At 33.8% G+C, this 25,247-nt stretch overlaps 3 protein-coding genes across 3 annotated transcripts in view; 2 read left to right on the forward strand and 1 right to left on the reverse strand.

The window, feature by feature from the left end:
* Nucleotides 1-2,860: 2,860 nt before the first annotated feature.
* On the reverse strand, nucleotides 2,861-12,931 carry LOC106169636 (2-oxoadipate dehydrogenase complex component E1). Its single transcript, XM_013549164.2, has 23 exons — nucleotides 12,702-12,931; nucleotides 12,232-12,352; nucleotides 11,678-11,852; nucleotides 11,297-11,404; nucleotides 10,757-10,868; nucleotides 10,432-10,529; nucleotides 10,145-10,208; nucleotides 9,745-9,818; nucleotides 9,397-9,540; nucleotides 9,018-9,133; nucleotides 8,840-8,915; nucleotides 8,267-8,458; nucleotides 7,829-7,930; nucleotides 7,522-7,653; nucleotides 7,128-7,248; nucleotides 6,699-6,838; nucleotides 6,341-6,497; nucleotides 5,758-5,858; nucleotides 5,318-5,419; nucleotides 4,531-4,776; nucleotides 4,166-4,229; nucleotides 3,906-3,991; nucleotides 2,861-3,497 (listed from the first exon to the last, which is right to left on the reverse strand). The coding sequence occupies exons 1-23, from the start codon at nucleotides 12,859-12,861 to the stop codon at nucleotides 3,387-3,389; spliced, it is 2,802 nt and encodes a 933-aa protein (XP_013404618.1). The 5' UTR covers nucleotides 12,862-12,931; the 3' UTR covers nucleotides 2,861-3,386.
* Nucleotides 12,932-13,089: 158 nt separating this feature from the next.
* On the forward strand, nucleotides 13,090-19,119 carry LOC106169563 (tetratricopeptide repeat protein 8). Its single transcript, XM_013549051.2, has 11 exons — nucleotides 13,090-13,279; nucleotides 13,622-13,803; nucleotides 14,378-14,537; nucleotides 14,754-14,888; nucleotides 15,292-15,377; nucleotides 15,654-15,852; nucleotides 16,408-16,547; nucleotides 16,878-17,049; nucleotides 17,562-17,684; nucleotides 17,903-17,986; nucleotides 18,312-19,119. The coding sequence occupies exons 1-11, from the start codon at nucleotides 13,178-13,180 to the stop codon at nucleotides 18,426-18,428; spliced, it is 1,500 nt and encodes a 499-aa protein (XP_013404505.1). The 5' UTR covers nucleotides 13,090-13,177; the 3' UTR covers nucleotides 18,429-19,119.
* Nucleotides 19,120-19,501: 382 nt separating this feature from the next.
* The window catches only part of LOC106169603 (fermitin family homolog 2), a 36,268-nt gene continuing 30,522 nt past the window's right edge, over nucleotides 19,502-25,247 (forward strand). The window contains exon 1 of the mRNA XM_013549106.3: nucleotides 19,502-20,123. Coding sequence (XP_013404560.1) covers nucleotides 19,985-20,123 — 139 coding nt within the window. The 5' untranslated portion in view covers nucleotides 19,502-19,984. The remainder of the gene's footprint in view (nucleotides 20,124-25,247) is intronic.

Raw genomic sequence — 25,247 nt, forward strand, 5'->3', positions numbered from 1 at the left:
TTTATAATCGTCTTAGTTCTTAACACAACTTAGGAAAAAAGAAACCGACCTAACTATATTGCTTGGCACGGAAATCATTTACAAACATTGTCTGGGAAGGTGGAAGATGTATTGTTAAATGTTAAATTTCGTTTTAATATTCTATAAATGACCATGATAGTTGTTACATGTATGTATAAGTAGTTTACACTTGAAAAACAAGAGGATGGATTTCTAGATAGTATTTTAACATTAGTATCTTGATCTACGTCAATGCATTTCTTTCTCTTATGGTCGCAGGCTAACTGAGCTATATATACTGAGCTGTATATCAAAGATTTCAAATAAAAAATAAAAAATGTGCACAAAAATCAACAATTATGAAATCCTGATTTAAAAACTGGTAGCTATTACATATTCTGTCTACATCAATAAATGTGTTCAGTATATTCGATTCAGTTCAGTGAAATGCTGATATCAACTTAAATATATTTGCATTTGATGACCTTATGAGCATGATATATTAGCGACTAAGGGATGAAAGAGGTGTGGCTGCCTCCTATACATGCACCACCAGTTGGGTTAAGCAAATCGGGGAATAATACACAGATGCAATTTTATTTCAAATTGGTAATTTGTGATATGTGATCACATGAAGTGAACTTGGTATGGTTCAAAAGGAATGGTATTCTTTGCTGAATGTATAACTGCTTTCCATTTAAAAAGATTCCATTCGCTTTTTAATTTTTTTTCCTTAGGATTCCTTCATGGGCTGCTTCTGAAATGGAGCAAAAATAGATATTTGACTCTCATGCAATTTTTTTCAAGTTAATCTAGTTCAAAACAGAAATTTCTTATAAGCAATGCACACAAAATATCAGAAAATACATGTTCCATAAAGAAAAATCTCTCCTTCATCACTGGTGGGTGCAAATTAAGCAAACTGCAGAGCTGATTTCTTATTGGAAGCAATTTTTCTACTTCATCATCCCTAAAACAAAGAAACATGCATTGATATCAAATGGACCAAATATTTTATATGCATCTACATGAAAAATCCAGTCTATTACAAAAAAAATCTCTCAGACAATGATTTATTAGTTATAAACAGCAACTTGCAGAAATTCATGCTGAAAAACGAGAACTCCTCACATGTAATGCGACAAAGTATGAAACTTAATCACAAAGCAATTAAAAAAACAAGAAATCTCCTTCCATGTAGACATGTAAAATTAACTATAAAAAGCAACTAACAGATTGTCTTCATGTTCTCACGAACTGCAACGTGTAACCTTAAATCACAAAATTCATTATGGAACGAGTATACTCTTCTAAATTGAAATGTCAGTTAAGGTAATGAGCAAACTATGACATAAGTTATACTTCATGGAAAAAGTCAGGCATAAATCAAGCCCAATTAGATTAATGGAATTCTTTTGAAAAAAAGTTTTCTTAGAAAGCAAATTTGATCTTAAAAACCATAAGATTCTTTAAGTGATAATTTGACAAAACATACAATGCTTTATCTATAATCAAAATTTAATTAGAGCAGATATGAAGTACCTCATTTTAACAAGTCAAATGGTTATATCTAGAAGACACACATTTGGTCCTTGCTAATTAATATATGTCAAATTAAGAACCTTCTTGACCATTAAATGAATTGACCTCAACTTACCATGATTTTTCACTCAAGAGAGTAAGAAGTTACTCCAAGTTCTCTTCTGGGCCGACCTCTTCATATGTCACCAATGCTTCATACACTTTATATGCAGTCGTCTTCTGGATCTGGCCAATAGCATAGAGATAATAACCGTAATGGAAATATATCCTTCATATGGATGTATATGTATTTTCTTATATATATCTGCAATTGCAATCGATAGCCCGAGGTCCGTACAAATATATTTCATCCTGTACAACGCTACTCCCCGTATGTATGAGCATCATCATTTACTCCATTAACATTTGATTTCTTATATCTATCTTCATTGTTATTTTTAATTTTTGATTTAATATAAACTGTTGTCCATGATGTATGGTGACAAATATGTCTACGCGACCGGGGTTATAACCTTGTCACAATAGTAAAATAATATTCTATAGATTGGCCTTCTTTGAGACCAATTTCTGCAGCAACTCTATATAACAAGAAATAAAATGAACATAAGCACTCGACAACAGCATCATACGTACATCAAACAATGTTATATCTAACGTAAGGTGTTACTGTATATTATGAGGGGAATGCAAAATGCATAAATGATCATTACTCGCTCAAATTGCTGTACATCTTTGAAAAAGAGGGACGAAATAAATCATTTCCCCTTCCAAGAAAGGTCATAAACTAAAAGTGCCTCCTTTTAGTTTTAGTCACTCAGTAAGATACTAATTTTGTAAGGAATCTCGCACAACTATATTTAATTACGTTTAGTCACAAGCGTCAATAAGTAATATCACCAACCAGGAGAAGAGTTCAGCACCTATGAAAGCCAAATTTTTTAACCTTAAAATTAAGGAACATGGACATTTTCAATGTAGTCATTTCTTTTCGGTTAAAACACAGATTGGACCAACCCTGCCAGTGCACATTTTCAAAACATTTCATGTACAAACTCAGACAAAAGCAACGGTCAGTGATATCTATGGTCATCTCTAGTGATTTGATTTTCAGCACTTTGCAATGGTGAATGTGGAAGCTTGCATCCTCATAGTAAAATCTATGATACAGGAACAACCCACTTCACCATCACTGGCTAATGGGTATCTGCATCCAGATGCAAGAAGTCTCTGCTAGAATTAAGATGCAAACTGCATATGAATTGTGTTCATCTGATGAAGAAAAATGCACCTCTGAGATTTAAAAAACAAGAAAAATGTGCATTGTGTTCTTTATAAGCACATATTATTGAACATAAAAAAGAGTGAATCCATCCCCAAAATGCCAATCACAATAAATAAAAGTTACATGATTTTCAGTTCATGACATGAGATTGCAAAACCAGGAATTTAGAAGCACACTATAATATACCTTACTTAATGTTTAAAGATATTATGCATAAAATATCTGACTTCATGGTAAAATTTCCCTAATCACAACCTTTCCTTCATTTAGTGCTGTATCTTGTATGAGAATCAGAACAGATGCTTAATTTATTTTAAAACATTTCAAATGTGTAAGTCTGAATTTGTGACTGATAAATTATTGTTAAATAATTTAAAAATGTAATACTGAATGTTGTTACAATGCTTTATCCTAAGCGCTTAATACTTTCTACATCTTACATCAATCTTACACATTACTTGAAACATTTTGGATGTATTTCACTGGATATGTTCTTCTGACAGTGCATATCATAATTATGATGATTAAACCCATTTTATCAGCACCTTTCTCTGAAATAGTTTTATTTGTTTTTGGCAAATGTTCTTTCCAATATGTCCAGAACTTCTCTCTGGTGCACTTGTCCAATGCCGACTGCAGGTGCTGCCAGCGGTCCACGTCCAACATATGCCAGCTGATTGAAATAGAAATAATAGCATTATTCAAGAGGAATATTAAATCTTTACATAAGAATCTAAATTTTGCAAGTAGCTTCCCTATAAAATTTATTGACCGTATGTATTTCTATAAAGTTCAACGAGTACATGTGCTTCTCTAAATTCTATTTAAACACAAGTAGTTAAAATATTACATTATCTTCTTTTCTTGGTTGCCAGAGAAAGTGTAAGAATTTCACTACTTATTCAAATTTCTCAATTTTTACTGTACAATTCATTTACATTATCCATTCTCAGTTCTTTGTTTCATAAATTGTTTGTTATTTTACAATTTCATTTAAAAATACAGTACAGCAGTCACCAAAAAAGAAAAAAAACCCAGTTTATAACCAGTTTTAAAAAACAAAATTAGTTTTTCTTTTTACCTTGCAGCCGACAACTTTTTCAAATCTTGGTGCTACAAAGGACCAGGCTCCTGAATTTTGGTGTTCCTCCTGACTCCAAATGAATTCTAAAACATCCAGAATATACAGTTTGCATTTGATGAGAATATGATTATCATAAAATTGATATTATTATTCTGGAACTTCATGATTTGAGTACTGGCAAAAAAGCAGTTCATTTTGCAGATTTTTAGATATTATCTGCCATAAATCATGTGTAAAAGCTTGTAATTTTAACCTACCTGTAGCACTTTTGTATTTGTTCAATTCTTGCCTAAGAGATTCTGCTGGGAATGGACAGAGACACTGTTGAAATAAAAAAAAGTTTTGAAATTTGTATTAAAAAGTACACAGTTTTTAATATTATAAAAGTGCTCAACATTTACTTTACACCTGTACCCCTGTCAACAAAGTACATAAGACAAAATCAATTAATAAATCAATATAATTATTAGGCTGTGAACATTTATCTACCCTGAAAAGTAATGTATAATAACTTTCATACACCAGACTTCATCTGAGCCAACCTTTCATTTTCAAAAACGTCCCTTTCCTTATGGGAAATTAATTTAAAGTTCCATTATCTATTAGTATGAACCATACATACCTCAAGTCTGATAAGTGCAGTATCTTTAGCTCCAACTGTTTCTCTCTGTTTATGCAAGGCATAGTAGTGCTTCCCAGAACAGAACACTACCCTCTTGACAGCACTGCCATCTATTTCATTGTCTCCCAGTACTGGACAGAATGTCTTGCCTGGTGCCAGATCCAACAAGCTTGACGTAGCTGCAGGAAGCCGCAATATCATCTTAGGAGAGGCCACAATAAGGGGTTTTCTGAAATTCCGCACCATCTACAAAGCAAACCAACAAGACAATATTCAAATCATTTTTATATATGTTAATAAATCTTTAAAAGTACATTAATTAATATATTATTATAATAAGCAAATAATAATGCCTAAGAAGAGACTGACAGCAGAGCATTATGTCATATGAGATTAGATAAAGTGCAAGGATCCTCAGGAAGTGGGGTTAACTTATTTAAAACCTTCAAAGCTATAAGGGTATGTCATCTTGGAAAAGTGAGATACAAAAAAAAAAAAAAATGGTGAAATCATATTGTTCTATCATATAAGCTATTTTAGTTGATGCTCTGCAGTCAATGATCTAACATAATTTCTGACTCCACTCTTCTCCAAATCTTCCTCCAAATCCAGCAAAATCATGCTTCAATTTATGATACTTTGGGCTACCTCAAGATGCTGCCCATTACATTTCATAGCAATTTTTTGCTCTGATCATGTCTTAATGGCTAAAACTTAAATTGAAAAATACACAAAGTAAAATATTTTATAAAATGAAAGAATCAAAATTGATTTTAAAGGTACCTACCTGCCTCCTGAGGAGATGAAAATACTGGGCAGGTGTTGTGGGATTTACAATTTGCCAGTTGACATCATCCCCATCAAAACCATCTTCCTTGCTATCACATTGCTGATCAAAATATGAAGTTTGTGGTTTGTCATTTGAATTTAAACCCTTCAAAGTAACTGGTGGTGGGTGGGGGGTATGTCAAAAATAATGGATGTCTTAATTCTATACCTTTATGTGACAAATGGTGAAACTATGTTTTGAGGCAACCAACTGTACAAACACAACATGAAAGAAAGACAAGAAGAAAACAAAGAAAAATACATATCACAAAAACTCTTTTAAGAGAGTTTGCTGAAAGCTTTCACAAACTTTAACCCACCATATATATAAAATGATTACAGATATTTGGCTCTCTACATATATGGCATTGGTATACATGTTAAAGTACATGTACCAACCAGTAGGAATCTTTCAATTCTGCAAGAAGAGTGCTCAGGGCCTGCACCATCCATACCATGGGGTAACAACATCACCAAGCCACTCTGTAGGAGCCATTTGGCTAATATGAAATACAATGAAAAAGTTTTGAGTCTAAAATAACAAAAGTCATTCTATTAACATTTGTATGGAATGGACTAGGCATGTTAAAGTAGTTTTAATTATAAATATTGTTGACAATTTTTGCAAAAAAGGACTTACAATCTAATTAACACTTTCAGACATTAAACATTTTTAGGCTTTGTTCACATGGAATGTCTATTTTCTAAAAATCTATTTTCTATTCTCGCTATCTTATGATCATGGTCTGTGCCCTGAATATCCCGCCGCGTAATTACTGGCAGTGCAAGCCAGTTACTTATAGTAACTAATAGTAACTGGCTCGCGCTGCCAGTAATTACGCCGTGGGATATTCAGGGCACAGACCATGATTATAAGACATACCGCAAATAGAAAATAGAATTTAGAAAATAGATATTGCATGTGAATGAAGCCTTAGTCTGTCCAAACATATTAACCTTCAATTTGTGAGCACATACTTACTTTCACCGGAGGCAATGTATGTATCAATTATAACTTGAGCTCCATTGAAAAAATCTCCAAACTGCGCCTCCCAAATGACTAAGGATGTAGGATTTTCTATACTTATACCATATTCAAAGCCAAGAGCTGCAAGTTCCGTAAGAGCACTATTGCAGACCTGTGAGGAAAACAACCATTTTCCTTCTTGTAAAGTTTATACAACAAGATGGATTATTTTGCAGCACTGAACACTATCAATATGACATAAATAATGTTTTATTCAGTATAATTTTTTATGAAATTATAATTATGATATAAATCAATTGAAAAATTATTCAAAATTCTAAAGTAAGTTCAGTAAGTCTACAGTTTCTCAAACCTCAAGAAAGCCCGTTTGATGTTCCGTCATGTGGTTAAGAGGAATGAAAATCCCATCATGCGATTGGTCGACCAGCATCATGTGACGATGGCTGAAAGTGCCCCTCCCTACATCCTGTCCACAAAATCTCACATTGTAACCTGTTATACAAATTTTGCAAAATTACATTCAAGGAGAAATAAGAAAGACAAAGGTTTTTTATAGTTGTTTTTTTTTTCTTTTTTTAGAGCATTCACAACAGAACAATTATCAGAACCTTCTAGACATCTTAGTTTAATTTCCTAAGCACACTATCATAATACTAATTCTGTGTTATTACTACTTAGTATAAATTTAAATGCTGTAACAACTTAATATTTCACATTCCCCAGCAAGTTGCCTTCACTTTAGACTTGGGAATGTAAAATACTGCTTATACTTCCTACTTGCCTTGCAAAAGTAAAGAGCCTACAGCCAAGGCTTCAGTAGTTGCCCAGTCCAAATTAGACCCATCCTCTATCTGCTGAACACGCTTGCCAATGTGATGCTTAGATAGCGTATTATGAACTGCCTGTAAAAATCAAATGCTCCTTTTCAAAATTTTAGATCTTGCCCTGGGTGTTACCACTACAACTAAATATTGAATACAGGTAGGGAAATTAGCAGGATTTTAAAATGTCTGGTCAACAAGACACATTTATTATAACAAAAATCACAAAAATTACCTTGCACATGTATTTATATGTGGAAAGCAAAATGTTATTCTTGAACAGAATTATTCCCTAATATTTGTTACATGTATAACACCACTACATTATTGTGGGGTGTAGCAATGAAACCTCACCACATCATCCTGTACTGCCACAGACTTAGCACCAATATACTTCAGGAGATCAGTGGGCACCCCAGTGTCCCATGTTGTTAGACTGGCAGGTGCTTGGACATAGCCTGACCAGTGCTTCTCCAAGTGATATGCCTAAAGAGCAAAACAAAACTTTAAAAGAATGTCAGCTTCCTCCAATATCTCTCTCTCTTTCTCTGAAATTAGTTTAGATGTTGTAAACTGTTAACAATTTGAAAAATATATATTCAGAATCAAACTTCATAAAGATGCTCTATTTATAATGGAAAAAGTCACACTACACCCTTGCCTTGGGAATGTGAGTATCAATATTGGTCATTTCATCAATGAGTTCTTTGTTCCAACTGGCTACTGCTGAGTCCAACTCCTCCTTAGAACAAAGACCTGCTTCCTGAAAAGGTTTCAATGCAAGATAATATGAATGCACTGGAAAATGATTAAACCCATTTTTAATGAAATGACTACAAACAACATGTACTCTCATGGTACATCCCTTATCATCTTAAAATGAACATTTTGCTAATACATCAGAAGCATGACAAAATGCTTTTAGACTCTACAATATGGGTATGCACTTAATACAAATTTAAATCAGATTTCAGTTTGATAAGGACGAGCTTATCAACCTACGGAAGATAATCGGGCAAAAAAATTAAATGAAGACCAATAAAACTGCATAAGCTTATGCTATGATATTAGTCACTTCTCAATACTTTAATTCACTTACTACAATATTCGTTGCATAGAGATCTGGTACACTGGCTCTGTTCTTGATGATTTCATACATAAGTGGCTGGGTAAACGAGGGGTCATCTAACTCATTATGGCCCCATTTTCTATAACAGATGAGATCTATCACAATGTCTTTTCTAAATTTCTGTCTGTATTCCATGGCAAGCTGGGTAGCTCTAATTACTTCCTAAAATGGAAATTACAAATAGACAGCAATGCTGACAGATAAACAGTTCAAAGTTTAACATATATATCTAATTGTGTCTGTTCATAACATGGGTTAAAAAAACTCTTGATTTTTTGGCAGTTGGTACATCCTTAAAATAGGAGACACAATAATGGTTATCCAAAACTTGATTTTGAGAAGTATGGCTTTATATGTAAATTTACATTTCTGTAAAATAGAATTATTCTCCATAACCTATATTTTTATGTTCTACACATATCTAATGTATGTATGTTCAAATAAAATTATCCTAAAATAGGTGCGCAATAAACATACTGTACACTTAACATATGCTTGGATGTCAACATTTTTTATAAAAATAGTGCTTATTCATGGCTATACCTCAGGGTAATCTCCATTTACATGTATCACGGGACAATCATTCATTTTTGCCAAATCGCTGCAATACAGAGATGATCTGAAACAAAAAACAGTAGCAATTACACAAACTCTCATCATTCGATTTATAAGCAAAATTTCCTTGCTGTTATTGATATACTAAAATCATTTTGAACCATACCTTCCCCTCTCAGATGGCGTAGTGAATCCCAGCTGGTTATTGACTATGAGGTGCACACTTCCTCCCACAGTGAAATGTGGAGTGTTGGCAATCACAAAGGTTTCTGCAACCACACCCTAAAACATTGATTTCAACATCAGTCAGGCTTTTTGTAGGTCTTACTAAACACTACTGTTTTTCCTTCCAAAAATCAAATTGTCATAGTTTGTTTTCCCATTGTAAATCAACAAAACCACAATGCTTACTTATTTTCAAATATAAATCTGAGAATGAGAATAAAAACCAAACATGCCAGCAGTCTGTATATAAATAGTACAAGGAAATCCGCCTCATAAATATATTTATCAAAATGTATATTGAATAAAAAAAAATCCCACACCTGTGCAGAGAATGATGCATCTCCATGGACTTGTAGACACAGCACCTTATCCCCCATCACAGCAGCTGGGTCATCAGAGTAATCTCCATCTTTAAGTGTCTGTTGTCTTCCTCTGGCTTTACCAACAGCTACTGGGTTGTTGGCCTATGCAAACATGACCAGTTTTCATAATTCATATTGCTAACAGCTTTTGCAACATGACCCCGTCTTCCCCATGTCAAAATTTAAACCAATGTGTCATCCTGCCACAATAAATCTTGCTACTTATTAAGATATTCCATGGAAGCTAACCAGGCAGCAGCTCACATTATATGCTAAATTATTGTTGGAGACAAATTATCTACTGACCTCCAGATGAGATGGATTTGGAATCATTGTGACATGGATCTTCTTTTCACCATAATCTAAATCTACTGAAGAAGCTGAAATATTTTTTGAAAAAGTAGCATTTTAAAATAGATATTAGTCCATGAAAATATCAAAGTTAAATCATGTATATTATTGAAGTGATTTTTCATATTTATCAATGCTGTTTTTTTTCATAAAATCTCCATTTGCTGGAGACAAACTTGCTAAATTCAGTCTCTGGGGTACAACAGCATAAATTATATAAATACTTATTATTTTCAATAAACCTACATATTAAAAATATGCATTCTAAAATCTAAATTTATGTAATCAAATTTTGTTTTAATAGTATTAAGGACACAAACATGAATCACTTTTCACCCTGCTCTGTTTCACTTACTTAGATGAGACAAGACATCCCCACTGCCTTTCACACCAGGAGGAAATTCACTGATGCCTTTCATCTACAAAAGAAAGTTGGAAAGGTCAGTGTAAGAGTTGCCAAGACAGTTAAACTCAGCCAATGATTGTATATCTATTTTTTATTCATTATGCAACAGTCCAAGGTTTACCTCTTTCACAGATCATAATTACTACTTCCTTGGATCTATAATAAAATATAATCAATCAAAGTTATATTATTACTACTACATTCCTAAGAACTGAATATTTCAAAAGAAAAAATACCTTCTGAAACATCTGCACTGGTGGAAATTTGAGCATGCATGTCAGCAAATTTAGTCTTCCTCTGTGGGGCATACAAATTATAACATCCTGAATGTTATCTGTAAAACAAAAGCAGAAAGTACTACTGGCATATGTGGGATATATATATATATATATATATAAATGCCATTTAGATTAAAAATCAGTTCATATAAATACAGAAAACAGGTGAACTTCAGCTTGTGTGTAAATCTCTACAACTTGCACTTAACTAACACAGCGATTACTAATTTTCAAGGTTTTTATTTTTCAACATCAAATATTAATATTACAAGTCTGTACTTACACTCAGCAGATCTTTCAAATATTTCTTGGAAAAATCCCATCATGCTCTCTGCTCCTTCACCTCCATACCGCTTCACAGTGGAAAATTTAGTGTGAAGAAAGTGATCAAAAGCCTAAAATGTGAAAAACATATTTCATATGACATTTTCTTTCAGCTTTTTAATAAAATATTATATATCAGATCCACAAAACAGATCCACATATTTTATTATTTAATTTGTATATCACCAAATTATTGAATATTTTGGAAGATTATGAAGAAAGACAGCATGGTCCATTGAAATGCATCTCTTTGAAATTTTTCTAATAAATGCACCATTCGATAACATTCATTTTCAAATAAATGACTTATGTACATTTACCTTTTCAAATGTCTGATTTAAGATGGCTTTTAATTGAATCATACATTCTTTTTACATAATATTGATTCAACTAATATAAATGATTTTATGAATTGAGAAGTAGACAAAATTCATGCCAGTTTTTTTCATAATCTTTAACTTATCAATGCCAATTTAACCATTAAAAAAAGCAAGGGTACCTGACATTTGAGCATAAGGTTTGCTAATGCAATCTTTTTATCCTTTGAAATTTCTTCAAATTGGCTTTCTTCCCATCTTTTGGCAAACCAGTTCCTCTCTTCCAGTGACTGGAATATTGGGTATGAGATTTAATTAAAACAACTGAATGACAGATTTTAACAACATAAATCATACTTAACAGAATATTTTTGTAATCTTGAACTTCTAATTATGATAATATGCACTTGCATTGTAAATTTCAATCCCAGTAGCTTATGAAAATATATTACTAAAAAAAGAGGAAGGAAAACCGAAAGAAACTTTCATTAAAAAAAGGCATAAAATCTTTTAAAAACAATGAAACTGTTGACAATAATAATAAAGACCTCTCATGTGCTTACAGGCAAATGTTCAAATTCCACTGCACTGTTTCCACAGTAAGTTTGCTCCAAGAACTGCAAGACCTCTTCAGTGGTGGCAGACTCCGATCCACTGTGCAGGATGCCATAAAGATTGTGAGCAGTGTACTGAGCCTCACCTAACCCATAGTAGACAGGATCCAATTCTGCACATTCCCTTTTTTGAATAAATGAAAAGATCACCCACATTTAAATATATTTGATCTTTAAAAAATTTAAAAAGTAACATGTAAACTTAATTATGGTCCTTTTATTTCAGGCATGGTTTACTAAATGTAGCTTTCGCACTGCAAACAACCAATTAATGAACTAAAAAGCAAGATGTGAAGTTGTGTAAACTTGACATTTATAAGGATTCAAACACTAGATCTGTAGCATACATGTACCAAGCCTGTCAAGGTACTGGGTATATACTAGCACAAACTACTGTATATATAGTGCCTCTCCAAATGTACCAGTACCATTACACACTGCATCGATAAAGTACTAGGATACCACTTGTTGTGATAAGAGCTTTCGTTCCTAAAAGTACTTACTGTGGTTTAAGTCTCCCTAGGGGATCAAGGGCTGCCTTTCTGTGTCCATGTCTTCGATATGCTGTCACCAATCTCAGTAAATTGCTGTTTTCTATCTGATTTTGGATCAAAATGGGGTCTTCTAATGTCGAAAAATAAATTTTGGAAGAAAAACGTAATTTTATATATTATATTTTGCATATATGACAATATGAAGACACTAAGGGCATAATCTAAGATAGTGGAAAATAAAAAGTTGCATGTTGGCAGAATTGAAACGATCATCCAATCAGATCGCATAATTTTGGCACACCTCCGAATTTTAGTATACTTTGCGATAATAAGTTTTCAACCATGCCCGATCGTCATTAGTTTTAACGACACGTCAATACGATATACAAGCAGTAAGAAAATAAAAAGCAATTACTAAATATGTACACAGTTGTAGAACACGCTGCGTTATTTTAATTGTGCAGTTAAGCAGGCAATACCTGAGCTAGAACCAAGCTCGTTGTTTTCTTGTGTCTGAGTTGGCAGTTTATATCCGTATACGGAATGCTTGGTGTGATAGCAGGCTCCCGGTGAACGTCTAAAGTATGCTGACAAACCCGACAGCCACTGACGTGATGATAATTTACACGCCGACAACATCTGTGTGTCCTGATGTGTGCCGATTCGGTGACCTCGTTTGTTGACCTTGACGGCAAATAATACTCTCGATCCAGAATAATTACCAAATATTAAATGATTCCGAAGGTAATAAAACGACTTATTTGTCCTCTTTTTATGGAAGAAGCAATAAAAATAAATTAATTAATTTAAAAATATTTTTCTATAAATCTTGATTGTTAAAAAACTTTAAGTCATAAAATAATAATTGCCGATGTATCAAATCCCCGCCATATTGAAATACCTGAAGAGTCATTAGAGACAGCCGACTGAAAATTTTACACCGCAATTTTGGAACATGGATCCAATGTTTCTAGCTTATAGTTTTTTCCGAAGACGCAAATTCGAACAGTGTGTTAATCTTTGTACTCAGCTCCTTGAAAAGAATCCCTATGACCAGGTAAATCCAGGTTTTAGTTTTTAGTTTTATGTTGAACAGTCAACTCACAGTCACACTCTCACAGTGACAGGTAGGGGATGTGGACACATATTCTACAAGTAGCACTGAATTGCGAGTCTTCGATACAGCTAGATTATTCAAGTTACACTTAAGTTTTATTTAAATGTTGATTATTGAAAACCGTAATTTAGAATATGATTTTTGGACTGGTATTTTATTTACAGTATATACCGTGTGTATATATATATATATATATATATATATATATATATATATATATATATATATATATATATTGCATTTCAAATTGCTGTGTTAAGAAGTTTGCTCTTCAACATTCAGGCTGCTTGGTCCCTAAAGACCAAAGCCCTTACAGAGCAGGTGTATGTAGATGAAGTAGAGATGGATGAGGAAGGTATTGCTGAAATGTTGATGGATGACAATGCTATAGCACAAATTACTAGGCCAGGCACTTCACTGAAGAAACCTGGAACAAGCCAGAGTGGACCTAGCCAAGGTGTTAGGTAATTAAAAACAATGTTTCTTCTGCAGTTTTTATAAAAGCCAGTTTTGGATTAAAGGTAAATTTACAAACTGACTCCACTTTTTTCAGACTGACTCAACATATTTGCATAACAGTAAATATGTTGAGTCAGTCTGAAAAAAGTGGAGTCAATTTGTAAATTTACCTTAAATCCAAAACTGGCTTTCATAATACAGAATAAAAAAGTAAACCAAATTTTGCTGTTGGCCCTTAAGATTCAAATTCTTTGAAATATGAACAGAATGAAAGGCCACCTGCAGCATCATCAAAATTTAAACTAAGTCATTACTTGATAGTATTTAAGTATTTCTCAATAGGAATTCCTGTAGTTTCCCATTTTAATTACCCTCTAGAAGATCTGTGTTCTAATTCATGCAGATTTATGACACAAGTAAAATTTCAGTTAACCTCATTTCGTCAACTTCATTTGTGTTCTCAAATCTTTGTGTTCTCTTCTTACATTTTATACTTACAAATGTTAATATAAAAATCCTACTATTTATACTGTCACAAATCTGTTTTAAATTAAACATGTCCATTTCTTTTGTATTCAGACCAATGTCCCAGTCAGGGCGTCCCCTCAGTGGTTTTGTGCGTCCAGGGACACAGTCTGGTAGACCTGGTACAATGGAGCAAGCAATCAAGACTCCCAGGACAGCCCACACTGCCAGGCCAGTCACCAGTGCATCAGGAAGATATGTCAGGCTAGGAACAGTAAGTTGACTAGTCCCAGTTGTAGGCTTTCGAAAATGTTTTGTTTTTGATATTGTAGTTGTTGTTATTAAGTTTCTGGTTTGGCTTACTCTTTCCCCTAGACAAACAAGTTTTGTGTAATTTTTATAAAATATAAAATATAAATTACATTTGACTTCAGTTTGCATATATCCCCTCATTTATGAGTAAAAGGGTTAATTAATATGTTTATTTCAGGCTTCAATGTTGTCTACACCTGACGGACCTTTCATTAATCTTGCAAGGCTGAACTTTAGCAAATATGCACAGAGACCTAACCTTGCCAAGACACTTTTCGAGTACATTTTGTATCACGAAAATGATGTGAGAAATGTGAGTATTTATGAATGTCTTGACTTTAACACTTTTGTATTTTAAAAAGTCATAATGATCAATGCATTTTAATTGAGTAAAGTAGGAGGACAAAAAATGTCTGTCTTTGGTTAATTAGCTCAAAAGAAAATGATCATTTTTTTTTTTTAATTTGGTCAAGTTAAGTAAGTGTGTAATATGCAATTGTTCATTTAAGAACATTTGTATATAATATATAAGTTATAAGTAAAAACATGATGTTCCATACCATATTAAAGATGGTGATTTATTGACTGATATAGACTATACAAGGTACTAATTCTATTTTGATACCAGTACCAGGTATGAAATTAGCTTAGTATTTTTATTGTGTAGCCTGATTTAATGTCAGACCCTACTAATATAAACATATGTTGTATTTTAGGCTTTAGAGCTTGGAGCTTTGGCTACCGAAGCCTGCCAGTTCAAGGACTGGTGGTGGAAGGTTCAGCTTGGAAAGTGCTTCTACAGGTATGTTTTGTAGTTGTTATTTTGATATGATGTAATTCATTTAAAAAAAGGGCAAGATGCATGAATATTAAAGCTGTTTAAAACAACTTTTGTCAAATAATTTTGGTCTCTTTTGATGAGGCATACAAATGATATATTCAGCAAAAGATCAGCATAATTTCAAATCTAGTTGTCAAAGACAAAATAAGTACATACATACAAGTACGTACATATGTAAGTATTAAAAACTTGTACGTAATTTATCGAAAGGAAATCACACCTATGGTTTGTTTCCAGACTCGGCTTGTATCGAGAAGCAGAGAGACAATTCAAATCGGCCATGAATCAGATGGACATGGTGGACACATTTCTCTATCTGGCTAAAGTATATGTTAGACTAGATCAGCCTTTAACTGCCGTAGAGATATTTAAGCAAGGTTTAGAAAAATTTCCTGGAGAAACAGCCATCCTCACTGGCATAGCAAGGATATATGAGGTGATTGTGTGGGAAATAGTTTGGAGTAACATTTAACTAGCATCAGGAAAATTATCATTATTATTTTTAATCCATTTATTTTTCTCTATTTATGTTATTATCTAGCTATTATTTTAAAACTATTTATTATCTTATTTTTCTTTGAAACTGGACCTTGCTTTATGATTTTGATAATGATTGCTGTTGGGCTGATATTCAAATGCAATTTTCTTTGAAGTGCTGTATTGGAATATTATGGTCTGAGCATAACTTGTTATATGAGTCCTTTGCCTCATTTATTTTCCTGTCTAATGCAGGTCCAAAAAACATTATTTGTGTGATTAAGGATAGATCAAAGGCATGATTAAAAGGATAAAATTACAAAGGCAGAAGGTTGGGCCATAAATGTCAAGTGATTAAGTTTGTTTTCCCCATGAGTATTTTGAAACAATTTTATGGGGGAAAGTGTTTGCATGGAAGTATAGGGTTTGAAATGAATTTTTATTAATGAAATATTAGGTCATAAATTAACAATACTTAAAAACATCACCACTTTATGCTTCTGTTTTACAACAGGGTTTAAATGATATGGAGAATACTGTGAAGTATTACAAAGATGTCCTTCACTATGACAACATGCATGTGGAGGCAATAGCTTGCATAGGGACAAATCACTTCTACACTGACCAACCAGAAGTTGCACTGAAATTTTACAGGTATGCATGCTAATAAAATTACACGGCAAGTCTTTTTTTTTAATAGATTTTCCTTTGTAATAAGTGTGTGTGTGTGTGTGTGTGTGTGTGTGTGTGTGCGCGCGCGCGCAAAGTGCAGAACAAAATTAGACAAGATTAATGTTCTGCTTGCAATTAGCACTTAATTTTAAGAAATTACACATATAAAATTTATAAATGTTTTCCTTTTTTTCTAATAAATTTTCAACATTTAATGTACATTAGATGATAACTTTTGAAAATCATCACATACCTGAGATATAACCTTAGTGTGTATATGCAGTATTATGAATTATTTATGGATTATTTCAGACGTCTGCTGCAGATGGGGGTCCACAATGCAGAATTATACAATAACCTAGGATTGTGTTGCTTCTATGCTCAGCAGTATGATATGACTCTGACCTGTTTTGAGCGTGCCCTTGCTCTTTCCACTGAAGAAAATGCTTCAGATGTTTGGTATAACATAGGACACATAGCTCTTGTAAGTGAAGAGAAAATATATCTTTGCTCATATGAATTTTTTAAAAAGTCTACCAATATGTTTAGGTAACTTAAATTTTTTTAAAATCATTTTTTTTTTAGTCTTGGAGGTTTCACTAATAAAAATAAGACATTTTCTTTATAAGACCATAATCCAAAAAACATTATTTGCGTGATTCAGGATACAGTGGCAAACAGTGTTGCTTAGAAGTTCATGTACAGTAGCAAATTTTTTCTAAAAATTTCATCAGTAATCTCATTGATTGCCCAGATATACCCTTTACAAAACCATGGAGACTATTACAATCTATAAACCTGTTTTGAAGTCGTAATTTTTTAGAAATGAAATTAGCCAGTATCTGTCCAAGGTACTCTGAAATCGGTAGGATTAACAAAAAAGTTTCCAAATTTCTAGGAAAATTAAGTGTTTGCTATATGTCCTGTTGTGGCTTACAAAATAAGTTGAATTGAGTCAGGTTTTTCTTAATAGTATTTTTCATATTTGATTTGTAGGGAATAGGTGATTCCAATTTGGCATACCAGTGCTTTAGGTTAGCATTAACTAACAACAATGACCATGCAGAGGCATACAACAACTTAGGAGTGCTGGAATTGAGAAAAGGACATTTAGAGCAGGTAACATTGTATAATGAATATGTGAACTGTTCTGTTTATATATATATATATATATATATATATATATATATATATGTTTCATAAGGTCAAATAACTCTTTTTCTTAAGGGTTAAGAATGATAAGTTTTACCTCTTTTAAAAAATTCATGGTGTGTTACAACAACAATAAAAAACATTGCTTGATGCTAGATTGAAAGTTTTCTCATTTTCTGTTTTAGGCTAGAGCATTTTTCCAAGCATCTACAGTATTGTCCCCACACATGTTTGAACCTCATTATAACTATGCAGTTCTTTCAGATAGGGTAAGCTAACTCAAGTTTTTTTTTTTCAATCTTGAAATGAGAAGTAGACATGATTCTCATAATTTTAATTTTGCACTAATAAAATCTACATATTTTCTTCTTACTCCTACTTTGCTATTTTGTATGATTGTTTCATACTGGTCTAAGTGGAAATGCCATTTTATTTGAGTCCAAATGTGTGTGAGGTTAAGACATTATTATAAAAAGATGGTAAACCCAACAAATAAGACGTGACCATCTTTTCAGGAGGCGTGTTTCACAAAGTCTTTATTATAATAGTATGTATGTATTTTCTATTTATTTATTTTTTCAATTACCTTTTCAGGTTGGTGATCTCCAAACAAGTTTCAGTGAAGCCCAGAAAGCTCTGACATCATTCCCAGACCATGCAGATTCAAAGGATTTGCTGAAACAACTAAAACAGCATTTCTCTTTACTTTAGTATGGAGTTTATCCCTTTGATTTTCCTTATCAGTATATTTATCCAAAGCAATGGGATTTATTAATTTATTAGAGTTTGTATGCTATACATAGATGGATACAAGATGAATGTGAAGGCAGTTTGCTGTAACTTTTGCCTGTTGAATTATTACACCAAACTTTTTCTTCAGAATTTAGGCATTTGGTGATTTTTAACTCAGTTCTGATGCAGCCCCCAAGGGTTGGTCCTACTTTAAATGTTCAAAGATTTTTTTTAATTTTTCAAAAACCCAAACTAAAATCAGATGTGAAACCAATTTGAAGACAAGTCTTTATATTTAATATTCTTTATGAATTTATGATTTACAATTAAAATCTGCTTTGTGAATTAATGATTAACATTAGAAAGTGTTTAAAGATATTTTTGTGAAACATTCTTTTACTGAATATCTATTTGTAATGAAGTAATTGAAGTATGTTTTTGCTCTACTATTGTGCAAATGCCTATAAAATAGATTTTTCTACAAGTTTATGATGATTTTGAAAATACACATACAGGAAACTCCGCGTCAAAGCATTGAGGAACGTACTACAATGTAGTACATGTAGTACTATAATGTCTCTATTTCAAAACACTTTGTGCTGGTCAGAGTAAACATAAAAAGTACTGAAAACCGTTATTTCAATAATAAACGCATTTAAGTTTCAAGTCATTTTTTCCCTTCAATGCTTTGTTTTATGTTATCGTGTTGACATTAGGCTCGATCTTAAAAGTGGATCAAATTCCTTCTAGAGCGGACAGTTGTGGTGGAAGTACACTCCCATGAATGGAATAAGTGACGTCACATGTCAAAACTGACAACCTCAATTTGATTGGCTTAGAAATAGGTAGAGGCTGAGATTATGTGCGCTGTTTTTTATCATAACATTTACAAATGGTAGGAATGCATCCATTAAATCGTGTGCTAAAATCATTTACCCTTTTAATAATCTCTTAAAGCGTTTGATCAGTTCGAAGTACCTTATATCTGTAAATTGGGTCAAGAAAAGGTCAACACTACTATGAACCAATCGACGCCTTTGTTTCAATCACAAAATGCCCGCAACTATTTGCATGCTGATGCCCAAATAGGGTCATAGGCATCTTTACGATCACATTGGACTTGATGGTTTCTGGATTTGAGGTGGAATTTGAGCTTAATTTCAGGAAGATTTCTACTTGGTGATTCGTAGGTGCATCACGGCGGCCATCTTTCTAATAATATATCTAAGAGTGGAAGCAGTTTACATCCGGAAGTGGGAAAGTCAACTTTTAGGCCAGTAATATCCCACGAACACGACAAATCTTCGGCACTGGAGGTGCACTCCGGATCTATCGTTGTTTATCATGTAGAGATACTGGTCTTCATAGGCTGGACTTTCTCTTTATAGTACTTAACACACATATTTGATTTTAAGTGAATCTGATTTCACAGAAGAACTATATATTTTAGGATTAACGCGTCGGAACTCGACTAGTACACCATTACTAGTACATAACAGGATAGAGTTATCAAGTTGCTACAAAAACCTTCCAAAATGATGACCGACGGTGGACTTATCGATGGCTCGTGGGAGCTGCAGATCCTGGTTACAGACATGCAGGTAGAGAGAACACTTCGAGTCAAGGGAGACCTGCATATTGGCGGTGTGATGCTCAAGCTGGTAGAGTCACTAGGTACGTGGTATAATAACATCAGTGTAGGAGACCACAAGCAGACAAGCCTTGGGGGCCACAAATTACGAGGGGTTATACCTCGGGCGTAGGGTTCTCATTCCTAACCGGGCATGGGATGAATGTTATTTGTATCATAACCTGTTTAAGTCATGCTGTAACACGCAGTTAAAGGATTAACACCACAGTCATCACAGTCATTTTGTGGTTGGTTGACTTATTAATTGATTGATTGCCAGAGGACCACCCTTGACCATTAAACTGACCACCTTTCTCACACCTCACTGTAGCACCACCACTGTAAACAAGTTAAAGCCAGTAGATGGATTGAGTTTGTATCCCCCTTAGTGCCCTTACACTGACATGTCATGATTTACCAATATGTGCCAATGATTTGCTTATTGCAGATTATTGAATTAACTGCCCTGGTTCCTGTGAAGTTGAATTAATGTTTTGTTTTTCCATAAGAATTAAACACACGTTTCAGGTGTAATGCATGTTTAGAACTGTAATCCAATACTTTTTTGTAAAGTAGTTCCAAGCCCCTGTATTGATAAACATTCAATTGGAAATATGTTCCCTTTTATTCCATGGCAAAGTGAACACAATGCCGTATAATGTTTCTGCCTATATATCAGGATTGAAAAATATACTTAACTTTACGTAAACAAAAAAGGTGTCTTCTGTTTGCATAATATACCTCATAGTGGGCAAGCATTTTATCCACATAGCAACTTGCTGAGCATGTAATAAATATTATGTATTCATTCTCTGTTTGGGGGTTTTCTTGATATGGAGTTTCTTTGATGTCAGTTACTAGTAAAGTATTATCCCATGATATCCCTCGGCAGTAGAACATATTGCACAACAAAGCAGGTTAAACTATTATGATAGCGAGATTTCATGTAGTAACTTTATAATAGATTACTATTCCTGTGAACATGCAGCTATGTGCTATTATGCATGTTAGGAAGTCTTTAGTCAGTGCAGCAGCAATAAATTATTCTTTATTGTGCTAACATGCGGGTAGTATATTTAATCGGTTGGGCAAGGCTTTCCCATGAACATTAGGGTTATGGTCATTAAGTTGGGATTTCTGGGCATCTGAATGTCAGTTAGGGTTCAAGAGAGGTCCTGGCAATCACAGAGAGAGATATGTGTGAGATTGGTAGAGGTTGGGTGCATTTGAATCAAAACACGGATGCCATTATATTCAGTTCAGATCCATAATATATGAGTGTTAACATTTACTTTATGGTGATATTTGCTTAAGCTTAGAAAAGAATATTTTTCTTGTGGACCTATGAATATCATATGTATTTTCAAAATATTTGTGTTCATCCGTCTTTCAGGTTCCTAATACTTTGTATGGAATATTTTCACATGCATGAATGTATCTTTTGTTGTGTGTTTATCAAACTTGTAGATATATTAAAAAAAAAAAAAAAACAATGGAGCCTTGTATGATAAAAATGTCTTGTAATAAAACATACAGCATGAATTTAGTAAAACTGCATATATCAGGATGACTCTTACTCGAGTTGAGAAGACATTACGAGGACTGTGTGATTATGATTCGTGTACCACCCGTTGAGTTTACCTGTGTACAGTGTTGTTATGCCACCTGACAACAAAGTCATTGTTCTTAGTAGAATCCAGGACTGAATATTGAAAAGGATGTTTACAGGTCAATTAGAACACAAGCAGAGCATTATAAGCCCAACTTAGAAGTTTCATATGGCCCACAATCCATATCTACATTAAAGCTTTGAAATGAGACTAAGCTGATGATAGTAATTAGGTGCAGCTGGCTAACTGACCACGGCCATTTATGGAACTCCAAGTTTGAGGAAATAAACTGCTGCTGCAGTATTTATCAGAGGTTATGGAGCTGAAAACCAGGCTCCAGCAGTGACTAGATGATGTTAGCTGCTGTAATGACTGCTTAATGCAGGCCCAAAAAGTATTGGTTGGAGATATACTTCAACATACCAATACTGCTTGTTTGCTTAAAGTTGTGGGTCGTGCTTGTTGTTTGACCCAGTTGATTAAAGGATTAATGTGGATAACCAGGCTGGGAAATCATTGATAAAGACCCTGGGTTTGATCTATCAATTACCTGATGATGTCCTCTTTGCCAAACTCCTAAGAAATGCATGTATATGCTCATAATGAATTATTGTTTATGTCGGAGACTTATTATACATTTTATGTCTCACATTAAAACAGTAATGAATGTTGCCCAATGTCAGTTTGTTCAGCTTTTCTTTTGGAATGAGTCCATGGGAAGTAGTGCTGTAGGAGACAGTATCATATGATATAACATTCACTTGAAACCTTTTGATTTTTGGCAGCAAATTGGGTTAAATGGAAAGTCAGTATATATACAGGCTGAATAATCAGGAAAACAGCTCAGATTGCTAGGCTGTGTTTGCAGTGAGTCAGAGATTCTAGACAGATGTGTAAGAAGTGATTCTTATTGAAAGGCAAATGAAATCACTGACACACCAGGCTAGACAGATAGTACCTCTGGGAGTGGGGCCCCAATCACCTCACATGTTGCCTGCAACCAAATGCTAAGGCAGATAAAGGACTCGGGATAACACAGCTCTTAACAAAACCCACTGCTAGGGAACAATGTTGTGGGAGAAATTTGATCAGCAAGAAGACCTGACATTAATATTGCACAATTGCTAGTGTCTGCTAGAGTAGAAGGTATTCAGTGCATCCAGTGGCTTACAGTTCAACTGTGCTGTATTTCCTTTTCTCATTTTTTTTCCTATGACATATTTCAGCTCCCCATGTCCTTGTTATCAGGAGAACAAGACGCATGGTTAATAAGTTTGAAATGCATTGTGAAAGAATTTTCTCCACTGTCAGCTCCTGGTGGTAATTTCCTATAGAAAACACACTGAAGTATACACTGGCCAAGATCCAGCTCTTTGTTTTGAGATTGCCGGTTGTTTGAGTGTTAAAAAGAGCCCCTGAGTTCTGTTTTGCTTTCAACAGAGAATTGGGATTTTCAGAGTTGGGGGAGTAACTGGGACAGATGCAGTCAATCAAGAATTTTTTGGAAGTAATTCAAGTTGGCTTGTAGAGATTCTGGGTTTAAGGCTCATTAGAGCTGCTCACTACATGATCTTTTTGGCATTAATGAAATGTCAAGGCATTTATACACACTCCGCAGGTTCCTCTCATACCTGTAGTCATGGGTTTGGCATAGGTATTCTGAGAGATCTAGTACAAAGTGCCATGATCAGTCTGCTTGTTTTGAAAATTGGCATTTGTGGCTATGTAAATGTTGAATATTGTGGCAGTTAAGAGTTGTTTTGGTAAATGAGATGGGGAAAAATAAAATGTGTAAGTTTTTGTCAAAATCTGTTCAAAAATTAACCAAATTTCATAGTATTCTTTGTGTTCAATGCTGAAAGAAATGTATAGGATGCTACAGTTGCCTTTAACAAAGCTAATGTGTGTATGTCCTAATATTTTTCTCTGCCAAATCGGTCAGAATGGCATTGTACGAGCTTGGGGTCACTAACTGTTTGAACAGACTACTATTTCAATTCCAAAGGAATTTTTTGGGTTAAGATCAACTGTGCAAATGTTTGCATTTCCTTAGTCTGTGATATAGAATGGGGATGTGAAAGTTTTTACGTGGAGGGAATCTGATTCAGATACATGAAAAGGATATTAAAGTTTGCAATTACATTGATAATGGATGGTAGCACATGGGTTTTGTTTTTTTATTCTGACCATGTTTCATTTTCAATGCAGTATAACTTCAAACAGTTTTTACACTTTGATGTTGAGGGATCTGGGAGTTAATGGTGGATTTAATGGCGTCTATTAACATAAAGAACATGTACGTCCTTAATCCATACAGCAGAGCTTTCCTACATTGCAAAAATCCTCTAGCAAGTGATGTCTCTTACTTGTATTACTGCTTTAGGTGGTACCAAAAATATTAACTTACTGGCTTTTCTTGTATTACAATGGGTAACATACTTGGCGCCAAACTTGCTCCTTAAACTACCCAAAATAAACACCAGTATCTAAACCACAGTTCAAACAAAGCTTTGGCAGAAAGGAAGGCAAATGCACATCCATTCCTTTATAAGAGAGAAGTATTCTTTTCTGTGTTTCACCAGGAAAGCATTTGTTTAACCATAAGAAATAGGAGAGTATGGGGGGGGGGGGGGGGGGGGGAGGATATTCAGTTTCTGGAATTGATATTAGAATTACAGGAAGATATTATAGATTGTACTGAAATGTCCGTCTTGATACTGGTTAATTTGAAATACAACTTTGTGAAATATATACCTTTTGATATCCTATTTACTTCAATAATCATCCAATAAAGATAGTTGAATTATTCAGAGCTACCAATAGATTTTCATAGATTATTCAAGTTCTTATATTGGCCTAGTCATGCTGATATCGTAATATAGAGAGGTTTGTAAACAACACTAGATTTCCAGTTTAATTGGATTTCTTTCAAATGATATTACAGTTAAAAGGATAGGTTTTCTTTTCACCAGGACATAATTATCTGAGTTATCTCAATTTTTCCACCTCAATGTCCTCTGTCACACCCCCCACCTCTCTGATATCCATGCAGGAGAATAATTTTATTTTATAAAACAGAAGTTCTTACATAATTTCATGAATAATCATTTAATTAAACCAGAAAGAGTGTAAATAAATGTGATACTGAAGTGAACCATAGAGAATCTGCATCATTGATGTATGTTTGCTCATGCACACAGTACAGTGATGATGGTTTTCCGGGCTCTTCAAACCCACAGAAATCAATAAAGAAGCAATGGGCAGAGAGAGAACAAGCAAATGAAGTGTAATTTGTTGAAGTAATTGGTAGTTTTTATGATGTTTTGTGCTTTTGAATTGTGTATCTGAGGCAGAATTCAACTGTTCGATTTGCTGTTGATTAGAGTGGGTCATACATATGAAAAGCAAAATAACAGCAACTGTGGTGATCACAAATAAAACAATGCATCATGCAAGTGAAATGCAGATGAAATTAGATACTAGTGTTTGGCTGGGCTGTTTGGCTAAGTTATCAGCCCTATTGCTATGTAGAAATGAGTTAAATATATGAACTTTTTT

The sequence above is a fragment of the Lingula anatina genome, chromosome 2 (assembly GCF_051362555.1).
Source record: "Lingula anatina isolate TDL-2025a chromosome 2, LinAna3.0, whole genome shotgun sequence".
Lineage (NCBI taxonomy): Eukaryota > Metazoa > Brachiopoda > Lingulata > Lingulida > Lingulidae > Lingula > Lingula anatina.

Coding starts and splice junctions, on each gene's coding strand:
- LOC106169636 (XM_013549164.2), bottom strand. CDS start 12,861: ATGTTGTCGGCGTGTAAATTATCATCACGTCAGTGGCTGTCGGGTTTG. Junction 8,459..8,839: donor TAAATGGAGATTACCCTGAG/GTATAGCCATGA, acceptor TTTCCATTTTAG/GAAGTAATTAGAGCTACCCA. Junction 3,498..3,905: donor AAAAAGTTGTCGGCTGCAAG/GTAAAAAGAAAA, acceptor TATTTCAATCAG/CTGGCATATGTTGGACGTGG.
- LOC106169563 (XM_013549051.2), top strand. CDS start 13,178: ATGGATCCAATGTTTCTAGCTTATAGTTTTTTCCGAAGACGCAAATTC. Junction 15,853..16,407: donor GCATAGCAAGGATATATGAG/GTGATTGTGTGG, acceptor GTTTTACAACAG/GGTTTAAATGATATGGAGAA. Junction 17,987..18,311: donor ATGCAGTTCTTTCAGATAGG/GTAAGCTAACTC, acceptor TTACCTTTTCAG/GTTGGTGATCTCCAAACAAG.